Source organism: Falco rusticolus, chromosome 8, assembly GCF_015220075.1.
Source record: "Falco rusticolus isolate bFalRus1 chromosome 8, bFalRus1.pri, whole genome shotgun sequence".
Taxonomy (NCBI): domain Eukaryota; kingdom Metazoa; phylum Chordata; class Aves; order Falconiformes; family Falconidae; genus Falco; species Falco rusticolus.
In genome coordinates this window covers 34,816,541-34,838,327 of record NC_051194.1, presented here as the reverse complement: position 1 = coordinate 34,838,327, position 21,787 = coordinate 34,816,541, and the positions used below count along the sequence as shown (strand labels likewise).

At 38.1% G+C, this 21,787-nt stretch overlaps 1 protein-coding gene across 1 annotated transcript in view; it reads left to right on the top strand.

Annotated features, from left to right (window-relative positions):
* SLC49A4 (solute carrier family 49 member 4) overlaps nucleotides 1-21,787 on the top strand; it is a 67,996-nt gene that overhangs the window by 42,753 nt on the left and 3,456 nt on the right. The window contains exons 5-8 of the mRNA XM_037396693.1: nucleotides 3,399-3,507; nucleotides 4,142-4,209; nucleotides 9,123-9,250; nucleotides 19,814-19,996. Coding sequence (XP_037252590.1) covers nucleotides 3,399-3,507; nucleotides 4,142-4,209; nucleotides 9,123-9,250; nucleotides 19,814-19,996 — 488 coding nt within the window. The remainder of the gene's footprint in view (nucleotides 1-3,398; nucleotides 3,508-4,141; nucleotides 4,210-9,122; nucleotides 9,251-19,813; nucleotides 19,997-21,787) is intronic.

Sequence of the window (21,787 nt, the reverse complement as noted above, 5' to 3'; positions counted from 1 at the left end):
AGCGAGGGGGGTTTATAAAAGAAAAAAGGTATCTGCCGTGCTTCAAGGAAATCCATCATCTGGTTCACTAGGCTTCTAAGCTCTGTTGCCTGCCTAATCTAGGCTTCATAATTCTTGTGCACAGAGAGCCTTTCTTTTGACTTATTGGTGTAGACCGAAGGTAATCAGCTGATGAGTACCAGGAAATCATGATTTCCACTTACTGCAGACTTACCCTCTGCTGTAAGAACTGTCTGCAAGGCATTTAGGATGTGTGTGATCTGGTGGGCTGACCCAACTATGCACCAAAAAACATCCATGGGAATTGATACGTTCGTAATTTTCCTCTTCTCTCCCTCCAGGCTGCAGTTTGATTACTTGGAATTAAAGCTGCGTAACATAACTTTACCATTGAATTCATTGACCTTTTCCCTTGGATGCCAAAGGGATCTATCACATCCCTTGCAACTTCCACACTCCTTCAGGCCTTCAGGTCCTTGAGCAGGCATTTTCATGAGCTGCTTCTTGTGGAGTTGTATTATACATATCTTCCTAGGGTCAACCATTTCCTATAGACAGTTTCCTTGGGATTTGCTTAGGAACTTGGTCCTTCCTCTTGATTTGAAGGATTCCTGCTTCTGACAGATTATAATGATTAGCTGATCTCCAATTATCTCCTGATACCACCACTCTCAGTCTGCAGTGGGAGACAACAGATTAGTCATGATTTGGGAGCTAAGCCCAAATCTTTTAACAGTCTATCACACACTGTGACAAATGTAGTTTGAATTTCCTTTAGAAAAAGTATGGTGCCCTTTCTTAGTTTGGGTGAAGCAAATATGACTTCTCCCCCCACCGCCTCCCATTTCAGAATAAGCCACAAATTTCCATGGAAAAATTCTAGTACAAGTAAATAGTTAATAAATCTCAAAATCTGCATTAAGAAACCATATAGTGATTTTTGCTTTGAAGTAATCAGATGCTTTTAGCTGGTTACATGCCTTTTACATTTTCCAGAGACTAAGTAAGCAATTTGAAATTTCATAACAGGGTTTTTGTGCATCATTATTTCTTTAATGAAACTTTCATATGACATCATCATCTAGTGATGGGAGCTGCTCAGATTGTGCCTGATGTTAATAGGAACTGTCAAAGTTATTCTGAAAATGGTGACTGACTTTGATGGGGCTCCCCTCTGAACCAGCCTGTCTTACAGATTCTAGTGGCGTTAAGTATGTTTCTGAAAAAACAGAAGAAAAAAACAATTTGTATTCCAGCAGAATTGTTTAACAGAGAGGCTAATGCTGATATCCTGTCATAAGGGCTGATACATGGAAAACAGTGTGGATTCATCAACTGATGATGTGACAGACAGCACATTTTTCTATTTTCGGTGGAGCTATTGCAAAACTGCAAAAACAAATACAAGTGTATGGAGCCATGAGAAGCGGAGCTGCTACTTAAGATGTATGTTTCAAATAGCTTTGGTACTTAATGTAGATAGTGCTGTCTGTTGCTGGAGAAGGTGACAGAATGAGATGTGGTGATAGGTGCTGCTTTGTCACTGTTGTGCACCCTTTCTCCTAGTCACCTTCCTTTGGAGGCTAGGCAGGGTGGCAGCCTCTGTCACTGGAGGATGTCATGATGCAGAGCTGGTTCCTCTAGCATTGGTACTAGGAATTGGACATGGCACAGAGCAGCTATCCCACGTGCCAGTCTGTCTTATTGCTTGAGTTACAGGAGACAAATACGCCACAGGAGATCTTGATCAAGTAAGCTACAAAGTACTCACCCCTCAAAAGTAGTTCTTTACTGAAGATGAGGTTCAGATAGCCAAAGATTTTTAATACTGAGCACGTGTTACTTTGGAAGAGCGCATTCAGGCATCTTTTCTCTTTGCAGTCTACAACATGGCTATATAACATCCATGCAAAATAGGCACTTTCCCTTTTAATTTATTCTACAGATGTTGAATTAGCCTTTGCATGGATAGCATTAAATAGCATTGGGAAACCTGCCTTAAGAAATGGCAAGTTGATACAAGATAGACTAGGCTAAGAGTATGGCATTTGTAAGAGACGGAAAAAAAAGTTGTCAGGAAGACAGCAAACACTTTAGTGTTCAGAAGAACATAAGCAGTGTGTAGAAGAGCTGAAAGTTTGGGAGTTGTTTTTCTTTGCATTAAAAAAAATAAATGTGACACGAATGATACTGAAAGAGGAGGATATATTCATGTGATAGAAATGCGTTATTCAAGAAGAGGATGTGTGAATAAGAACAGTGCAAAAAAATGCTGGCTGGTGTGCTGTGCATGGATCTTCTAGGGGACTAAAACAGCATAAGCTGCAAACCTCTGAATATTCAATTTTGGAAAGTATTTGAAGCTCTCTGTCTCCCTCTTGGCTTTCATAACTGTGTGCTATCAAGTTGCCGCTGCATGCCAAGGAACTGGTACTGATCAGGATCAATTTTATGTAAATTGTGGCTCCCCCCATTCTCAAACAATTTGTGGTTACACAGATATCCCGTGGGATAACCTTGGAATCACTGTAAAATCTCTTCACTCTAAAATATCACTGTTGCAGAGTTTAAAGTATATTTTCTGGTTTTATCCCCAAATTGAAACATTTTGGAGGAAAATTGGATGTCTTAGCAAAGATTTCACATTTGCTTTCGGTTATGGTGTGTGTGGGAAATTCGTGGTGGTATTTGTCTGCCAGCTCCTGTTTAGCTGCGTACGATGAAGATGATGACACAGCTTTGACTGCTTCATCTTCACTGAATACTAAAGGTTGAATAATTTTAATTGGGAGGAAAAAAAAAACCCACATTGACTGTTTAAAGCAGAATGTTATACTTGTCTCTGGTTTTTGACAGTTCAAACTGTCAAAATTTTCCACTCTTGCAACTGTACCCATCTCATTCCCAGACCTTTCCCTGCCTTTCACCAAAATAAAGAGAAGTAAAACACTTAAAAAAAAAAAAAAGTACAGTTCAAAAAGTATTAATCTCTGATTTTATTCTTGAAATGCACTTTTTGTCCTTTACATTAGTGCTTATTGCTCCTAACATACACTTAAGCTAAGTAGGTTGCCCATGCAAATGGATGGAAGAATTGTTTGCAGAAATAAGAAACACATGAGCCCAGCATGTTACAAAAATATTTGAACTGCATGGATAGACTGGCTGGTTTTTTTATTATTATTGTAGTGCTAAGGCAGTAACGTCTTAGCCACTGGAATTTCAGTGACATGGACAGATACCTTTCTTGTTTTTCCTGGCTCACTCATTCTTCAGACCTTGGGTATTTTTCTTGATGGGCAGAATATAGATTCTAGGGTGTCATTTACTCTAGCAGCTAATCTTGGTGTAATTTCTAATATAAACTGCAACTAATTGCCTGTGTTTTGTCTTTGCAGCAATTTCCGATTCTTGATGATTGCTTTAGCCTATGCTATACCACTGGGTGTTTTCTCTGGCTGGTCTGGTGTTCTGGATTTGATATTAACACCAGTTCATGTAAGCCAAGTAAGTATCTACTGACTGATAATCTGCAGCAATTTTGTAAGTGCTATAGTTTTATTTTGCACTAGCATACAATTTTACCAGGTTTTTATGTTTAAGCTGGTATTAATACATATGGACCACTTTTCTCCTGAAATTTTAAACAAAATAAACTGTAGCTTTGGCATCCCAAACCATCATGATTCTCCCTGCTGACTCTCCACCAGTGGTGGGTATTTTCAGAACTGTACACACCTTTTGATAAGAAGGAAGAGGCAGGTAGACAAAAAGGGAATATTGTTGGCTTCTGCACCTTTAGTAAAAGAAAATAATGTTTACCAAGTGGAAACGGTGAAGTGGGGAGGAGAGGATTTCTAGGCTTTTGGTAGTTTTATAAAAGTCCAGAGGACATTACTCAGATTCTATAGAGAGATCACATTTAGAGCATAGGCTACGTAGTCATATTTTCTTTTAGTGAATTTATTTCTTTTTTTGAATGTCCTAGAAAATGTCTTGCCCTTCAGATTGTTGTTGGGGGCTGTTGCTAGCAATTTGCAGCTCCTGTACACCATTTGTTTTGAAAGTAACATCTTATCATCTTATTTTCTCAGCTTTAACACATTTCTCTGTTTTTGTTTTGTTTTGGTTTTCCTGTCAGGTAGATGCAGGCTGGATTGGATTTTGGTCTATAGTTGGAGGTTGTGTTGTTGGCATAGCAATGGCAAGGTAGGAATAATTACAGATCCTTCATTTCTTCAACTGTGATTGTCATTTAGCTTATTCTCTTAATAACATCTTTTTTATTTTAGCTCTCATCTTCTAGAAATCTGAAATGGAAAATGCATTCTGGTGTTGTGATGTGTTTCTTGTAGAGCAGTAATTTGTGTATTCCATGTTGGTTGCTGGGGGTTGAGAACTCCACATGCATATACCTCAGTTTGGCAATTCATGCTGTTACTCCTGACAAGTGCTTCCTGTGTGCTTCTCTTAAGCACAGTTCTTGTGAATTCAGCTGCCTGATATGAGAGAGAACCTGTTGCAGCACATTTGGAAAGCACTGATGAAATTAGTGTCTGTCTCCTTCCATCAACACTTTTGGGCATATTGATTCCTGAAGGGATATTGGGAATGTAGCCCAGGCAGCCTACCCACAATAACATTACGTTCCTCTACAGAGAAATTAGTCTGGGCCCATTTTGGCCCAGGTTGCTGGATTCCCGTATGGCCTAACTATTGTTTGCTGTACTGCTGTGGGCTACAGTATGGGTGTACCTACCCTCTTTATATATCCAAACATAGCTCTGTCTGGCTGCCATGAATGCTGATGACATGGGGAGCAGAAAAGCAAGAAATGTATTGCCCTTCCAAAAGGCTGCTGCATTTTCTTCATTGAGATCCCCTTTTCAAAAAGGGGCAGGGGGAGTGAGAAAAAGTCTTTCAGGGGGTACTTGAGCAGTGACTTTATAAAAACTGCTTAAAACAAATAACGTTCCCCTAATATATCTAAGCATTCTTCTGGCTTCTGTGTCCAGTCTTCAGACTCCAGCTCTGCAGTGAGTTTAGCAAGAGTGCAGGGGACTGTCATCATTGCAGTCATTGTGGGATTGTGAAAACACAGAGACATCTTTTTAGGACAGAAATTGAAGCGCTCTTTTCCCCACTTGCTGTGCATCATCAGAGTACACAATGCATAAAGAAATGTGAGGTTTGTCATCCTGACATTTTTCGGGCTGCCTAGCAACTGTGACAGAGGGAGAAGAAATAACTCCTGACCTAGGGAAAAGAAGTACTTCTGTCTGCTCCAGTTGCAGGCCAAAGGACTTAATCTACTGAAATGAAGTTCACACCCTGATTTCCTCTAAAAAGGAAGATTTTGATTAGCTAAACTCAGATATGAGGTTTTCTCGCTAAGAGAAGTACTTGTTTAAAATGAACTGCTGTAGAAGACACAGATGCTGTAGCAGGTTACATGCTGAAAGAGGGTAGCATGCCAGTTTCATCTTTTCCATCATGAGTTAATCTCTGGTATATTTGCAGCAATTCAATGGTAGAGGGGCACCCTTAGCAGCTCACTTACCTTTGTTAGGGAAGAACCTGCTGACTCAATGCCAACATGCAAATCTCAACTTTTATGGTATATTAGTTTATTTAATATATTGCCTGGGTTAGGTTTTGGGAACTGCTGACAGTTTCTTTAACTGCTTCAAAATTGATTTCAAACCTTGTTGAATACCAGTATTTTGTAGCATTCAGAGCTTTGCTTTTGAGTAAATTAGAAAAATACCAATAGACTGTCTCCAAATATGTCTTTCTAACTTGGGCAATGCACAGTTCAAATGGGAGGGTTTGCATACAGAAAAGGAGGGAGGAGGTGATTTGTCACTCCTGATGGATGACTCTCCCTCCTAGGCCTATTCAGCATTTATCTGTGTAGGGTTGAATCAATGACGAGCCTGACTGTGATCTGCTGAAAGTTGTAATTAGGAAAATTAAGTAATGATTCTTGTCAAGGCTGACAAGTTGATATATTTCAGTGTCAGAATTGTGATTTGCCAAGCAAGCAGCTCTCTCCCTTAACCAACTCTCAAGAAGCTGTTGGTTTTTGGTTGTTTTCTTTTCTTTTTTTTTTTTTCCTGCTTATTTATCAAAGCAAAATTGATGCAGTTTAGGAATTTGCTCCTTCCATTTTTGTCAATGCAGATTCTGCCATTTAGAACTGTGACAACCTGAGCCTTGCCCTGGAGCATTTGCTCCTGCACATCACAGTAGGTGTTAAATCATCTATATTTAAAATAATGCCCAGTTTGGAAATTTATCTAGCTCATTTTCAAAATGGTGCAAGTTTTCCTCAGCACAATACATAAATCCTCCTGCTCTCCACCCACTGCTGTCCTGGTAGCCGTGAACTTAGATATGTTTAACTAATTTGTGTGATGCGTTTTTATAATTGAAAAGCCTGGGCTATTTTGGGCAGCTGGCAGGTGCTGTACCCTTTGCTGGCAGCTTTCAAATGATAATGGTTTGAAGAAAAGCAGTGTCAAAGAGCAACATGCATATCATTGCAAGGAAACATAAATCTATTTCCTTTTCTCAGGTATTTTTTTTCCCACATGTGCTAATGATCATAGATACTTCTGAGGTTTTTGTCCTCTGTGGCTCAGTTTTTCTTTCTGCTTTTAACCTGCAGTGTAGTCAAAATGCTGAAACTTTATGGCATTGTGATAATTTCCTTAGTAACAGACAGTGTTGTCAGCAATGCAGGTTTGTGATTTTGACTGTAGGATCTAGCCTAGGGCTGGATTTGCTGGGTTGCAGGAAACTTAGCAGCAGTAGGCTCAGAGGTCTGCATCAGGGTAAGTATACACCTTCTCTCCTGATGTGCCTACTTTTTTGGCAGCTGCAGACATCCCCTTTCATGTTAGATGATGAAGGATTTAAACAGAACAGGGGGTTTGGAAAGCAGATACTGGGGTCAGAGGATAAAAACAATTTCTCACATTTTTTGATTGAAACAAGTGTTCTGAAGAGTTGACTAGATGTACAGTCATCTTTATTCTGCTGTAACCAGGCAAGAAGCAGAAGTTCCTTGTTTTACCAAGTTCAGGATAGTTTGCTGTGTCACTTATTTCCTGTTATTTCTGTTGCTGGCTGAAATTCAGTAGCTGCATAAACCTTTAAGTTTGTTTTTGACCCATCTGGAGTCCTGTGACACCTGAGAGCTCCTTGGAGCATACTGCTACTGCTGATACTCAAATCACGATCTTTGTGTCAAAAAGAGCTGCAGCTGCTCAGTAAAGGTAGCTATTTACTCCAATTAATTATTTTGAATGGTTTAGCTGCGTATCGTCCTCTCATCCCCACACATACCTGGTGGTAGGATGGAGATAGGGGACTGCGTAGAGGTCCCTTTCAGACCTGTTGTCTATGAATGCCCTCCCTGAAGACTGATATTTCTCACACTGTGTTTCATTAGATGGGATATACGTAACTGCTCTTGCCTGGAAGGAGAGGGAATAGTGAAATTGTCTGCCGGCAGGCAAAGCAGGGTGTCTCTGTGGAAGAAGCCAAAAGTTTGCACTTTGAGATGCTTCTGAGAAGCTTTTAAAATTGCTGATTTTGACCCCAGTGATCCCAAACAATAATTAAAGAAAGTGGCAAACCACTGAGAAGAGGTGATCCTGATTGCTGGATTTGGATTGTCAGAAAAAACCAACAGTAGCAGCTAACCTCTGACTATTGGAGATTAATGCATAAGCCACTTGAACACTGCAGACATAAACTTTTAAGATTATATGCAGCATTGATCTTCCACTACTGCTTATTGAATTACTTGCTGCTAAATTCAATGTGGGATTAAAGCACAGGGAGAATCAAAATAAGAGGAAAGAAGTCGGGTGTTGGTTTTTTTTTTTTTTTTTGTGATTGCGTTACTTGCACATCTCTTACGGTATACGTGGAGCTGAGGTTCCTACTTCTCAAAATGGTGGTAGCTTTATCTGGTTTATCAAGTAAGCTGTATCTGCTTGTAAAGTGATCTTTGTCAGGGCAGAGATAGCAGTTAACTGACAGATGGACAGATTTCATCATGGACCAACCTAGATGGATTGTGCTGCCTTTAACGTAATCAAGGTAGGAGGCTATAAGGGCACAAGAAATTCTTTAGACATACATAGCTACCCTGCCTGGCCCCAAAATCACATCTTCTAAGCAGGAGATTATAGAAAATTACTAGCGGATAAATGACATTGCCTTTTCTAATATATCTTTTTTAGTAGCTGTGTTGAAATATCTTTTGAAAAGAGCAGTTGCACTGATAATTACACCATGTGAGCACTGCTCAAGTGCATTCTGTGTCCTTGAAAGAAAAAGGAAAAAAGCAATTGTACCATCAGGTGGCATAAAGATAGTATTTCCCTCTGTCTAACAGCAGTCTGCCCAAGGACTTGTGGAGCTGTCCTCCCCCAGACTGTCAGTGGGGCTTGTGTAGGAGAGGAGTGGCACCAAGCTCTTGGTTTCTGGAACATTGCAACCCAGAACAGCCACTGGCAGAGTGGCTGCCTGTGTAAAGAGTTCCTGCTTTGCCTAAGCCGCCAAGAACTTCATCACCAATGCATCCAAGGGTTCAGAAACTGTTCCTTGTCATCTTCAATCTAGGGATTCTGGTATTTGGAGTTCTGTCATTTCCCACAGAAATGAATCTTGACACTTTATGTCTTGAATGAAATGCAGCAGCCTCCTCATATGCTAATTGAGCAGTGTGTCTGCCAAGGGAGACTGGCAAACACTGACAAAACAGCGATGTAAGTAGTGGTGTGATGTTGTGTCCAACAAATGCAGAAGGAAAAAAAACCCCTTCCTGTATACCGAGTGTTTTCAATGGATGCCTTGAGAATTGTTCTGGTTTGGCTGTTGTTTTGTGACAGCTAAAAAATCTGTGGCTCTTCAGCTTGACAGCTAGAAATATCACCATTCTATAAGAATGTCTTTTTTCTATTTCTGAAAATGAGAAATTATTTTTAAATTGTTTTTGTAGTCTCCAGAATGTTTAATGAGACTATACTGAATTAATTGTCAAGCATCACATTTAAATAGTAGGAAAATCAGCATTTGTACTGCTCTGATCTGTGCTTTTATTTCAGATTTGCAGATTTTATCAGGGGCATGCTGAAGTTTATACTGCTGCTGCTTTTATCTGGAGCAACGTTAGCATCAACCTGGTTCACTCTCACCTGTTTAAATAGTGTCACTCATCTGCCTTTAACCACAGGTACTGCATTGATTTTAATTCCTATTTAAAATTGGTATTGCAGGCAAATATTGGCAATCTTAAATCAACTATGTTATAACCTGGTGTGGTATCTTTAGTAATACAGTAGTTTTACCAAGAAAAAAAAAAAAGGTTTAGAAAACTTACTGAATCTGAAATCTCTTTACCAGCTTTGAATAACTTCATAAAAAGATGTAAACTACCAAAACCCAATAGTAAGAACCCAGAATGTACATTTAAAATTGATTTGGGGACTGACTGTTTTTCTGTTTTGAGTGTTTTGAAATAACAGAGGTGAGAAATAAACCAAGAAAAATCAGATGAATGAAAGATGGGAGTAGCATTGCATATAAGGAACAATGACATATCTGGGAACTTAGGGTTTTGAAATGTATATTGATTATTGGAAGCACGTGGTGCAGTTCAAACCAAGGTGACCCCTAGTACTTTCAGCCATCTAAATCTATCCCTGCACTGTGCTGTCCTCTTTCTGCACCTGCATGCAGGTTCAGGGAACTCTTCCAGCCCAAAATTAACTCAGCCTGTGCCTCAAAGATGGGAAAAAAGCTGTTGGCAGGAGTGGGGGAAAAGCTCACAGGTCTATTCAAGCTGCCAGCAAGCTGTACACTTAGCTGAAAATTAACACTGCTTAGTTCTTAAAAATCTGTCTTTCACCTTACTATTTACATCTAGAGGACTGATCCACCTGTGATTCCAAGACCTTCAACAGAGTAATGAGTTACAGTAAAACTAAGCCATTGAGATTTTAGAAAATATTTATTAAAGAATTCTGTAGATCCATTTTAAATAAAGTGCCATCTTTGTTACAGGCAAGTTTATGCATTATAGGAGAAATGAAAATTATTTTTTCCCACTTTTAGTAAAGAGTTTGGTGTGGAGAGTAGTATATAAAATACTGTTTTACTCAAATTAACTTTGAGTTTTAGTAAGTGTCCTTGGTGCATTGCATATGTCACAACTATAAACTAAAGTGGGTACAGCAAATTGAAACACATGATCAATTCGGGAGAAACACCATCTGGATGGATAGGTCAAATTTATGATTTAGTTTGAAATCTCAACTTTTTTTAAAAAAAAATCTGCTTAAATAAAACGTAATTTAATAGCTAAACAAATCAAATATCATGGTGGCTATTGTCATACCAAATGACTACACTTTTCCATCAAATCTAAAATAAATGCAATAAAAGCTTATTTCTTATGCTTGCATGCCTCATCACTACAAGCCTGCAGTAACGGAGATTTGTACAGTAACTCTATCCTCTGAATTGCAGCAACAAGCCAAACATATAAATGTCCCTTCAAGTCTACGCATAAGAATGAAGCAGAGAGGTTTCAAGAGGTTAAAGTCATTATGTATGTACTCGCCAATGATCCAAAACAAAACTGATGGAGCTCTGTCTCTGACTTTATTTCATTTTGTGTAAAGAACTCAGCATGAAACATAGGTTCTAGAAGAAATCTTACTTGTTTATAGCATATAGGTGCATTATGGTGGGTCTGTTTTTAGAAAGGTGATCCGTTGTCAGGACATAAAAGTATATAAGATATTTGGGGTTTGATATAAAGTATCCTAAACTAGCATACCTTGATAAAAGTCTAAAGATAGGGTTGTTCTTTTCATGCAGTTACCATTTCTTTTAAAATGGATGATTCCTTAGATTGAGTTGTAAATTATATTTTAGAGTTTTCTGTCTTTGCTGTTCTTATATATGTCACTGTAAATGTTGAGCCCTTTTCTATAAAACACAATATTGTTTTGAATAGAACTGCCAGCAATATGGTGTTTTCCTCAAAAAAAGGCAATCTAAACCATCAGGGCCTAATGTGCAGCCACCAAAGATCTTTATTTTTCTTCTGTGGCATAATGTTTAAACTTCATAGATAGAAGGGGGGGGGGTAGTGTTCATATCAGCATTTTCTCATTAAAGTTCATATAAAATAGATGTAATGTGCCTGTTCAATTTAGATCGTTGTACACAGAAAAGCGGTGGTATATCTTTATGAAATATACTGTTATGGATGAAAACGCACAAGCTGTTTAAGCTAATTTATAGGACTTCATGCTAGATTATTCCTCAATGTAATGATGCAATATGATGATGACCTCTGCATTCCATAGTAATTGGGAGAAACGGTACATTTGAATTGATTTGGATGAACTTTTTTTTTTTCCCTCATTTTAATTAAAAGTTTGAGATGTAGAGTATATTGGAGTAAAGATGTAGGAGGTCAAATGCAGGCCATTGGCTGGCAGCTCTGGGAAGTGATTTGAGGTAGCTGGTTAAGGTGGAAGTCACTCTGCAACACTCAGTGGACTAGCGCTGCCAGTGGACTTCCAGGTAGTTATCCTTGGTGTGTTTTTGTAGAGCTGGGAGATGTGCGAAGCAAAAGCAACCATCACTGTGGGATTTTTTTGCCCCCTTTTTCCTTCCCCCCCCCTCTTTCCCCATCCCTCCTTTTTCTTTTTCTTCTTTTTTTTTTTTTAAGAAGAGGTCCATGTAATGCTTTTTATTCCAGACCTACTTTGCAGGCATCACTGAACACCTGCCGCAAAGCAGGAATTCTGTAATTGAGAGCAACAGGGTTTGATGTTGCCAGAAGGTTAATAGGGTCCTCAGCTTCTTCCTATCCTGTGGCAAAGAGCACAAGTAGTATTAGGCTTGGCGGTGCTACAGAGCCAGTGATGGGTCTCAGTCCACACTTCCAGCCTTATTCAGATGTGGAGGCAGAGCAAGCAGGGTTCAAAACTGAACTGTTATGGAAACTTGTGGGAGTGCACGTTTGATCTTGTGAGGAGGTTTTTCCTTCCAACCATCTAGCTCCCATTTTGTGAGGGGCTTCCCGCTCCTCACTTGCCCTGCCTTCAGTGTTCTCTTGACCAAGTCAGACTTTGCCCTACAAAACCACAAGCGTTGCTGTCTTCAGCGATACCTGCTAAAATATCCACATGACCTGATGTACTGCTGGTACAGTTAAAAGGGAGCTCTTCCATGGGACAGGACAGTCATTCTGATGAGCAAGCAAGACGCCTCTCATGGGGGTCTTTGTAGGAGGCCAGGTGTTAAGGGAGCCTTCACCCTAGAGATGAAGGCGGGTTAGAGAACATGGGCATCCACTCCAACTCACCTGACAGCAGCTTGATCCATGAATAATGTCTGCATCCATAGGTAGACCTTACCAGTGGTTTTCCCAGGTGCAAAAATAGTCTTTTCCTTTAGCATGTGGATAACGTGCAGCATACATGCTCATTCCTCTCTTTGGAAAACTCTCTACCTGTCTCTCACCTGGACTCCAGAGTAAGCACTCAGGTGGGTACATTTGCATGGAAGCAGGCTTTTGAAATGCTAAAAAGATGAGAGTTTCCCCTAAAGGGAAGGGAAGAAAATCTCTATAAAGATTTGTTTTTAAAATATAAACAAATCAACCCCCCTCTCTTAATCAGTATTCTTTGGAGCAGTTGTAGTAGTGTCTGGTTTGAATATTGGAGGAGGAATTGTATTTGAAAAAATGGTCACAGCAAAATGTTTTTTCCTGCAATTGTTTGTATAATATTCTCCTAATTCCTTGTAAATAAGCACGACATCATTTAAAGGTATTTCCTACAAAATGTAATTACTTAGAATGGATATCTTTAATGCAGATATTAAAAATCAATGACTGCTTTGTGTTTTCTTTAAATGATACTGTTTAGCATTGTTTGTATTGTGTAATGCCTGCATTGCTCTGCATTATCATAATATGCTCCATTTTATCTTCTGCCACAGAGCAAGACAACTTCTCTGTCATTTACTGACTTCTTAATGTATCTCAAAAACATTTTATAAGAAGTGTATTTGGAGTCTTGTGTATGAACTATAAGTGCCAGTGTGGGAAAAACAGAAAGCAAGGAAATAATGATATAGTACCATCATAGCTGCTATATCATCTGTCTAAAACACCTCTCATCAGCTAATCATAGCGCTTAAACCCCTTGATTCTGGAATCAGTTTATATTTTAAGCAAGCTTGAATTTTCTTTTAAGAAATTTTAATTTTAATGTATATTATTTGCATTTTTCAGCAAGTTTCAAAGGCAATTTTATGTACACATTGAGCATTAAAATAGTTTTCTCCATTGAATTCCCAATGCAGCTGCTGATCTGTTTCTTGGTGCCAAGTTCATTGTTAGTTTGCTTTGTACTGAACTTCATTATGTGAATTTATGTACAATGGGATACTTTGACCCAAAATAATTGTGTAAGGCATTGTAATGCCAGTTTCAGTATCTTGCCACTTTGTATTGCTGGTAGTATATCTCTGGATACAAATACTCACATTTTCCAAAAATTGATATGCAACGCTAGTTGCTCGCAGCTCAGATTGAATGTTTTCAGCATCACATTTCAAGAATATTCTAATATTTATGAGCACATTCAGCAGAATTTTGCTTCACAAAATCTATTCTAGTGCTGCATGGCAGATACTCTAAACGTGGTGGCAACTCCATGAGTTGATGACTATATTTAGGTTAAGCAGCCTACACTTTATTTTCAGGTTCAACAGACTGAACATTATAAACACATCTGTCTCCCTATCCTCATCTCCAAAGCACAGTATTGAAAGAGAGAGCTGTTAATTATTTAATACTGATTGTTTTCTTCTTTGAGTTTAATTTCTTTACTATAAACAATATGTGCTTCATAAGTATAAGGCAGGGGGACTCAGAGGATAAAACAGTGGCCTGAAAACATTCCTTTTTCTAGCTTCAGCATTAACATGCTTATGGCTGTGGGTAAATCATTACCCTGCCTCCTGTTGTGTTTTTCCCATTCATAAGATGGGAATAATGACCTTTGTTTTCCTGAAGGCTTCTGTAAATCCACACATAGAAGAGTGCTTAAAGAACTACTAATTTAAGGGGTTTACTTTAAAACGGTTTAAACCCCCAGTGTTAAATAGTGTACAATGCTTGAAACTTGGGAGTATCTTCTCAAGGACAAATATCTATAAATCTGAGCACTTTAAGCATCCATCAATAGCAAGCCTCAAATACTGTGTGATTTCCAGCCCCGCCCCCCCCTTCCCCTTTTAGTTTTTGAGGTTTTGGGGTTTTTTTGAGGCGCACTGCAATTTCTTCACTTTTTACTTCTCCAAAGTGAATGCTCTGCTTTCAAAGCAAGTTCCACTTGCTTTTCTCTTGGGAAGTATATAGAACAAATTCAATTTGATCAGATTTTTGGTTACTTTCATAACTATATCATGAGATAAGAATTTGATCAGTGTGTGCTAGAATGGAAATCCAAGCAATGAAACATATTGATGTTATAAATGTGCACTACGGGGACATCCTCCTTCTATTGTGTTTTTTGTTCCTGTAAATGAATTACAGTAAAAATTACTGTCTTACCTTGAGGGAGTGACATTTCTCATGGGAAAATTGAGGGGGACATCTTCCCTGACTATTGCTACCATGGCCAGTAGCAAGAATGAAATTATAGGGAAGTTGAATTCCACTTCTACAGACTTTACAGTTTGGTAGGAACTATGAATTGTTCGGGTAATTTGTGGGTATACTAAAGTCAATGAAACATGCATCCACATGAGGCATTATCCTTTCATTCTAGCATTTGGGATACTGCTGTAATGGACAATGACAAAATGCCCTCAGTCTGCATAGGTTTTGCTTTAAGTTGTATGCTGCACCCAAGAGAACATATTCAGTTGTATTTACTTTCCTGTTTATCTGTATAAAATTTCTGAGTCTTGGCTCAGTTTGTCTGAGAAGAGAACTGTTACAAAATGTACAGAGTTCAAGAGTTTCTGGCAGACAACTTTGGAAGAAGATCATCTACCACCTGCTTGCACTTGATACTGCTCTAGAGTATCTGTATTTCCTTTGTAAATTTATCTGCAAATTTTTTTTAAGAAGTTGTAATATTTCATATTTGTTAACGATCAGCCAAGACTTATGTGCCAATGGGTTGATAAGAACTTTATATCAGTGGAGGTCCTTCAGTTAATTTCATTCGGGTTTGTATCAGGCTCTGTAGTTATATGTGTAGTGATGGTCTAATTTAAGAGTAAATTGCTAAGCATGTTGCAGAATGTCCTGGGAAGTTCTGGGAACTTGTTTGGATGTCAGAGATACTTGAGACTCCTTCTGCTGTGTTGCAAGCTCATCTGGTGACATGAAGTGTAGGCTGTTGTTTTAATCACATCCCTGTTTGAATTTTTAAATTTGTTTTTCTTTTGAGGTGGTTTGTTGTTTTTTGGGGTGGTTTTTTGTTTTTTTGGGTTTTTCGTTGGTTTTTTTTTTAATGAGTATAAAGCTTTTGTCACAGCTTGTAGCTGAGGGAAAAGAAAGTCTGTTTCTGGGATACAGGACATGTATTTGCCATCCAGTAGCTGAAGACCTGCAGGGGATAAGAAGGCAGGAAGGAACCTGCCGCCTTACTTTTTTGTCCCTTTTGTGCTAAGCCACTGTATCACCATCAGTCCCCAGTCTGGTACCTTACTTCATCTAACTAGTAAAATCTCCAGTGCTATTATCAAGGCACATTTCATTCCTTGCTTCCTTCCCGGACAGGAAAATGAGCACTGAGGGAATAGCATGGGTTGTCTCACACCTCAAGCATGAACATGACATGATGAAGCCTAGCTTGAGCCTCCTGCTGCGGCAGCTCCAGGCCAATTCTCTGAAGCAGCTGTGCTTCAGATGGGTGTTTTGCGTTTCCTAATCTTTTTGCAGTGACCAGCCTGAGAAGTAGCTACTTAATTCACACAAACATCTTCAAAGTATTACATTAATTAAAACTGGTTAAAGAAACCCAGCCCAGTTCCATTATTTTTTTTATGTCCACAGCTGCTGCTGTCTTGGGTACACAACTTTGTGCATATTCTCATAGGCAGTTAATTCCTTTTCCTAAGAAAAAGTGGTATTTTTTTCTATTAATAGCATAACACAGTTTCTCAGTGTATGTCTTTCCAGGGTAGTTGTTTGTCCTTGTTAAGCTTTAGGACATAATGTTAGCTTCTTGGTAATTTTTTTTTTTTATTATTTTTTGGTCAGTGCTTTCATATCCTTACATTCATTTCCAATGACTGCCATCAAGATTGTCTTAATTGAAAAAACATTTGCTGTAACTTCAGCAGCTGTTCTTCTACAGCATAAAATCATGATAATTGTGTTCATTCAATGCAAGGTTGCTGTAATGGAAAGTAAATGGTCTCCATTAATAGGTGTTATTCTCCCTGCTACAGTATCTTGTTGCCTGTGAGCGAGAATATGAGATATGCTATCTAGTCTGTGAAATAAAAGGCAAAACCACATTTGAACTCTTATTTGACTCTTCCTATAACTTTTTTTCTAAAACTGCGGGTTTTATTTTTTACTTTCTGTCTAGTTGACCAGTTGGATTTATGGCTTAATTGCTGAGTTAATTCAATAACTTATTTGTATAGCACTCAAGAAGACCTTGGATGATTTACAGAAACATGAAATAAATATTTTCCCATCGCTACAATATGTACTCATTAAGGGAGGCTTTTAGATGTGTACATCTTCACTTTCAGAGCTTTTTTTTGTGTGGTTTACCAGTTAAAATCTGTCATTTTCGTTAGATCTTAGAACTTAAATTGGCATCTCCTGGATGCTATGTTCTGCCTGTCCTGTTGCTTTGACATTTCTGCTTATTAATTGCAAATATGTGCGTACATACATGTAGAACTTGTTTTAGAAATATTACCTGTGATCTCAGGTGAGGTGGTGCCATGGGTACTCAGCTGGCAGTTTTTGGCATGCACACGCAAAGCAGGTCACACTTTGGGGGAGAACCAAAAGGCAATGCTAAAGCTGCTCTGCTCATGGTAGTATGGAGGTGTGAGGTGTGTGCCGGCGGCTGTCTCTGCATGACTGAAGGAAGCTGTTGTAACAAGGAAGTGTAAGCATGTAGTTTCTAAAGTATGGAGTTCCTGTGCTTGTTTGCTTATGATCTAGCCTTCTTCATACATTTCAGTAAGTGAAAAGCAATGATGTAATTCAACTAGCGTATTTTAAACCATCAAATCTATTTTGAAGGTTTCAGTTTGTTTTATGGAAATGTTGGCATTTATTGTATTGACTAAAATTTGAAGTCTTGATCTTTTAAATGGCTGCTAATCTTAGGTGCATATTTTTGTCTTCATCTCAAGTGAATCTAAGTTTCTGGAAATTATGCGTCTAGAGATTGTCTCTATTCAGAGGCACATGATTCCCCTTTCCTGGCTGTTGCTCTTTATGGAAGAGGTTTCAGTCTTCCTGCAGAGGTGTTGCCTCTGGCACTCTCCTTATGCAGCTCCGCTTTTGGTGGTGCTGTTGTGGCTTTCAGCAGCTTCATGACTATTTCCACTGTTTTGAGTTTCTGGTACAGAATTACAGCTGGCTACCACCTTCTTTTCTCTGGGGAAAGTTTTGGAAATGATCTCTAAAGGTTACAAGTGGTTATCTACAGATATCTTCATCAATTGAGCGTAATGAGGGGCAGATGTTCATTTGTCTTAAGACACTCTTCCATTTCATTTACATGTTGGTTTCTTAAGCCAACACCAAAATGTCAAATAGCTGAATGTGTTCAGATTTGCTGGCTACACCTGCCAGCAGATAAGAGGCAGTTAGAGCAATACACAGTGGTGTTTGAAGTAAACACGAGTTCAAAGGGAGCTTCATGAAATTTTAAATACTGGTGAGGATTTGCAGCAAAAATCTATGGATCTTGTAGCTAGGGAATCAGTTCTTCAGACTTCGCTAGAAGAGCCCATTAGGAAGAGCATCCTAATACTGGTTTGGGTTTTTTCCTTCCTGTCTGACAACTCTTGAACATACCGTGCATCAATTTCTGTGACTTTTGTTCTGCAGTTTATAATAAAAGAATCTGAGAGTTGGAAAACTTACCATGGTTCATTTGTTCTTCTTTTTTCCTTTTTTTTTCTTAACAATTCAGAACCTTCTGGTATATTAAAAAAAAGCAGGGGCCAGCTGGCCCTCCTGAAGTTGTGCCATCTGTATCATCTTTCTGACTGGGACTTCTGTCCTCTTTTTCCTGTCTGGGCAAATCCTCTGTAGAGAAAGATGTCTTTGTGCCTTGGAAGCAAACCATATCAAACAGACAATCTAATAGATAGTCCTTTCTGCTTCTTAATGCCTTTATCTCTTTTCCATGATACTTAATATTTTAAGAAACAAGATTTTTTTTTAAATTATTTTTTTTTAAAGCTGGAAGTTTCCTAACAGTTTCTTGATTGAAAGCTCAGGCAATGCTTACCAGAAGATGAAGCAGTGCTGTTTCAGTTCTCCCCTTTCCAAGACAGAGCAGAAAAGTAAATTAAGCTGAAAATGCAATTGCTATTTTATATAAACATATTTATCTATATGAAAAAATTGACAAAGGACTTCCTACTATACTGCAGTGAAAAGATGCTATAATTTCCCTGTGACTTGGTAACTTTTGTATCCAAAAAATTTTTCTTTATGCTTTCTTGTTGATTTCGTGGAATCTTCAGAAATTATTCCAGACTTTTCTTCCCACCTACTCCCCATTCCCCTGCACCCCTAAGACTTCTAATTCTTTCCTTTATACTTTTTACATGATCACTAACCTCAGGTTGTTGAGGCTGCAGGTCAGGAAATCTTTCCCTTGCCATGACAGCACTTAGCAAAGGTTTACTTACATTTCTAAATAGGTACTAAATTCTTCTGAAATTTTCTTTTTTTTTTTTTTTTTTCTCTCAGAAATAGTTATAATAGGTTTATTAATAGATAATATAGGTATATTAAGCATCTATATTGACATGTTAAGCACTGTAAAGTATTTGGTAGTGTCAGAAGTTGTAGAACAAAATGTCTGAGGCTACTGAAGAAGTATCTGTATTCTTCTGCTGTTTGGCCCAAGAAAAACAATTTGTTGTACAGTGGTAAATAATCTGCATTATCAAGTATGTCCCGTTCCTGCCAGGCGCTGGGTGCCCTTCATTTCCTTTTGAAGCCAAAAGGGATTCAACATGTTGCAGCTCAGGCTGTGCTGAATACTAATGTCTTCATATCTGGTAGATCATTAGTATTTATTTGTAACATGGAAGTAAAATTAGTTTTGACCTTTAGAACCAAGTCAAAAGGTTGATCCATGTCCATTTCCAATTTGGTGCATTAATTGCTCCCTTTCCTAATTGTGTGTAGGACAATAGTTTCTGTTCATTTCAGAGGTAAATCGAAGTAGGTGATGTTTTGCATTCATAATTCTGTTGTTTGTTTTACTTACAAGTGAATTCCAAATCACTGAATATGTCTTCATGGGTTCTGTTTTAAATAAACAAATAAATCATTATTTCTGATATTTATTTATTTTTTTCCAAATCAGTGCATGCATTTTGCCTGAAACTAGTGGGATGTGGTATGCTTTATGATGCATAGAGGATAAAAATAAGTTTATGCATTTTTTGGTTAGTCAAGTATTAGTATTCTTGGCAGCTCTGAATAGGGGAAAAAACGCCAGCATGAAATTAATAACTGTTTTTGTTTCTGTTATAGCTACACTGTACACATCCTGCATTTTGTTGGGTATATTCCTCAACAGCAGCGTACCAATATTCTTTGAGCTCTTTGTGGAGACGGTCTACCCTGTTCCAGAAGGAATTACCTGTGGAGTTGTCACCTTTTTGAGTAATGTGTTTATGGGAGTGCTTTTGTTTTTTCTCACATTTTACCATACAGGTAAGAAATATAAGCTACTTTGTAAATATAATTCTTCATTAAGACATACGCATGTCAGTAAAGGGAAGATTTGCACATACACTTTCTGTTAATAATTAAATGTTTGAATCCCCCTATGTAGCAGCAAGGGAGAAGAACTTTAATTGTTCTTTTCTATATGCATACTAATAAAAATGAAGTACCTTAGTGCAAGATGCATATAGTCATATTCTACTTAGAATTTGCTGTAGCCAGAAACCATCAAGATACACGCCATTGTCATGTTTTTATAAAGGCCTGGGTAATGTGACCATTATTAATGTTTTTAGCTGTGGGTTTTCAAAACCACAATAAAGCTAATCCATTCTCATGCTTCGGGGTATAACTGCATTGCCCAGGAGGGGCAGAGCAGAAATTCCCCAGTTATGGTGAGCTCCATTCAGTGGGTTGGACGGTAGTACCATTGCAGGGGAGAGAGCATCTCTCGACCACTGCTCGAAGACAAAATACTCATTTCTTTACATAATCCAGTGGTCTAATCAGGCACAACAGTGTCTTGTTTGATGTTTTTATCAACTTCTTCAGACTTTCTCATCTCTGGAGTATTATTTGCTTTCTCATTAACTCACAATTGTAACTTTCAGCTTGCTATTTGGTAGACTATATTATTACTCTAAGCTGTAAAATAAGAACCCATCTTGCTTTCAAAGGGAAGTTGTCTTTTTATTAATGGTTTTCAAAGATGCAGAATTTTGGTTTGTATTTTGTTGTGGTAAATTTTTGCTTTGTGATGCAAGATTTATAAAGCAGTATTTTACTTTTGCTTTGAAAGCATTAGAAACTGTGAACTTTTCTATATTATCATGGCTGCATGTACTACGTAAGGTGGTGTATTTCACAACCACGAGGAGACTGACAAATTGCAGAATTAATTGTGCTTGAAATGATGAAGGTTACACCCTGGGGCAAATTTTCAGCATGCCTTGTGTGTCTTCCTGCCAGGGAATCGCAAACAGGTTGAAAACCCCATTCCAGATTGTGGTCAGTGAACACAAACTGAGAGAAATTATTTTTAATTTCTTTTTTTTTTTTAAATACTGACATTGCAAAATCTGAATTCCATCCCTGCTAGCGTTGGGTCCTGTGATACTTAGTCTTTACATTTTAAAGAATGCTTTTATGGTTAATATTAATTGATATGGTTAATATTAATTAATATGGTTAATATTAATTAATAAAATAAAACTCTGTTCACATATACTATTATTTCCAATGTTTACACTGAGCTGAAAAGATTACACAGTTTACTCTTGAGAATTTTTTCAGCATTTTTCAGAGTGACAATCCAGTGTTCAGAATTACTTAATAACTAAGGATGGGGTTCCAGTGTCTCTGTACATTCCTGATTGACAAATTATGATTAAATGAACTTTTTCCCTCATACAGGGTATATGGGGCCATGGTTTGTCTCTAGTATTTCTTTCCCTAGCAGATATCAGTAAATGCAGGTAAAGAGAAAGCTGAAATTAGTGTGTCCATACACTTGGAATATTTCCGCTATTTCTTTGAAGTAAAGAAAAAAAAAAAAAGAAAAAAATTTTGCTTAGGACAATCCATTCTCTGTGACGCAGTTTCAGAAATGATTGCAAGTACAAGAGCGCATGTGGTCACTGGGGGGAATCAATGCCAGTGGGTGCTGTTGGCTCCTTTGAGAATAATATCCTTTAGAAAGTCTATAATGATCTTAACATTTGTCTTTCATTTGAGTCAAATGCATCCTCTAATGGCATTTAAGAAGCTTCCAGGTAAACC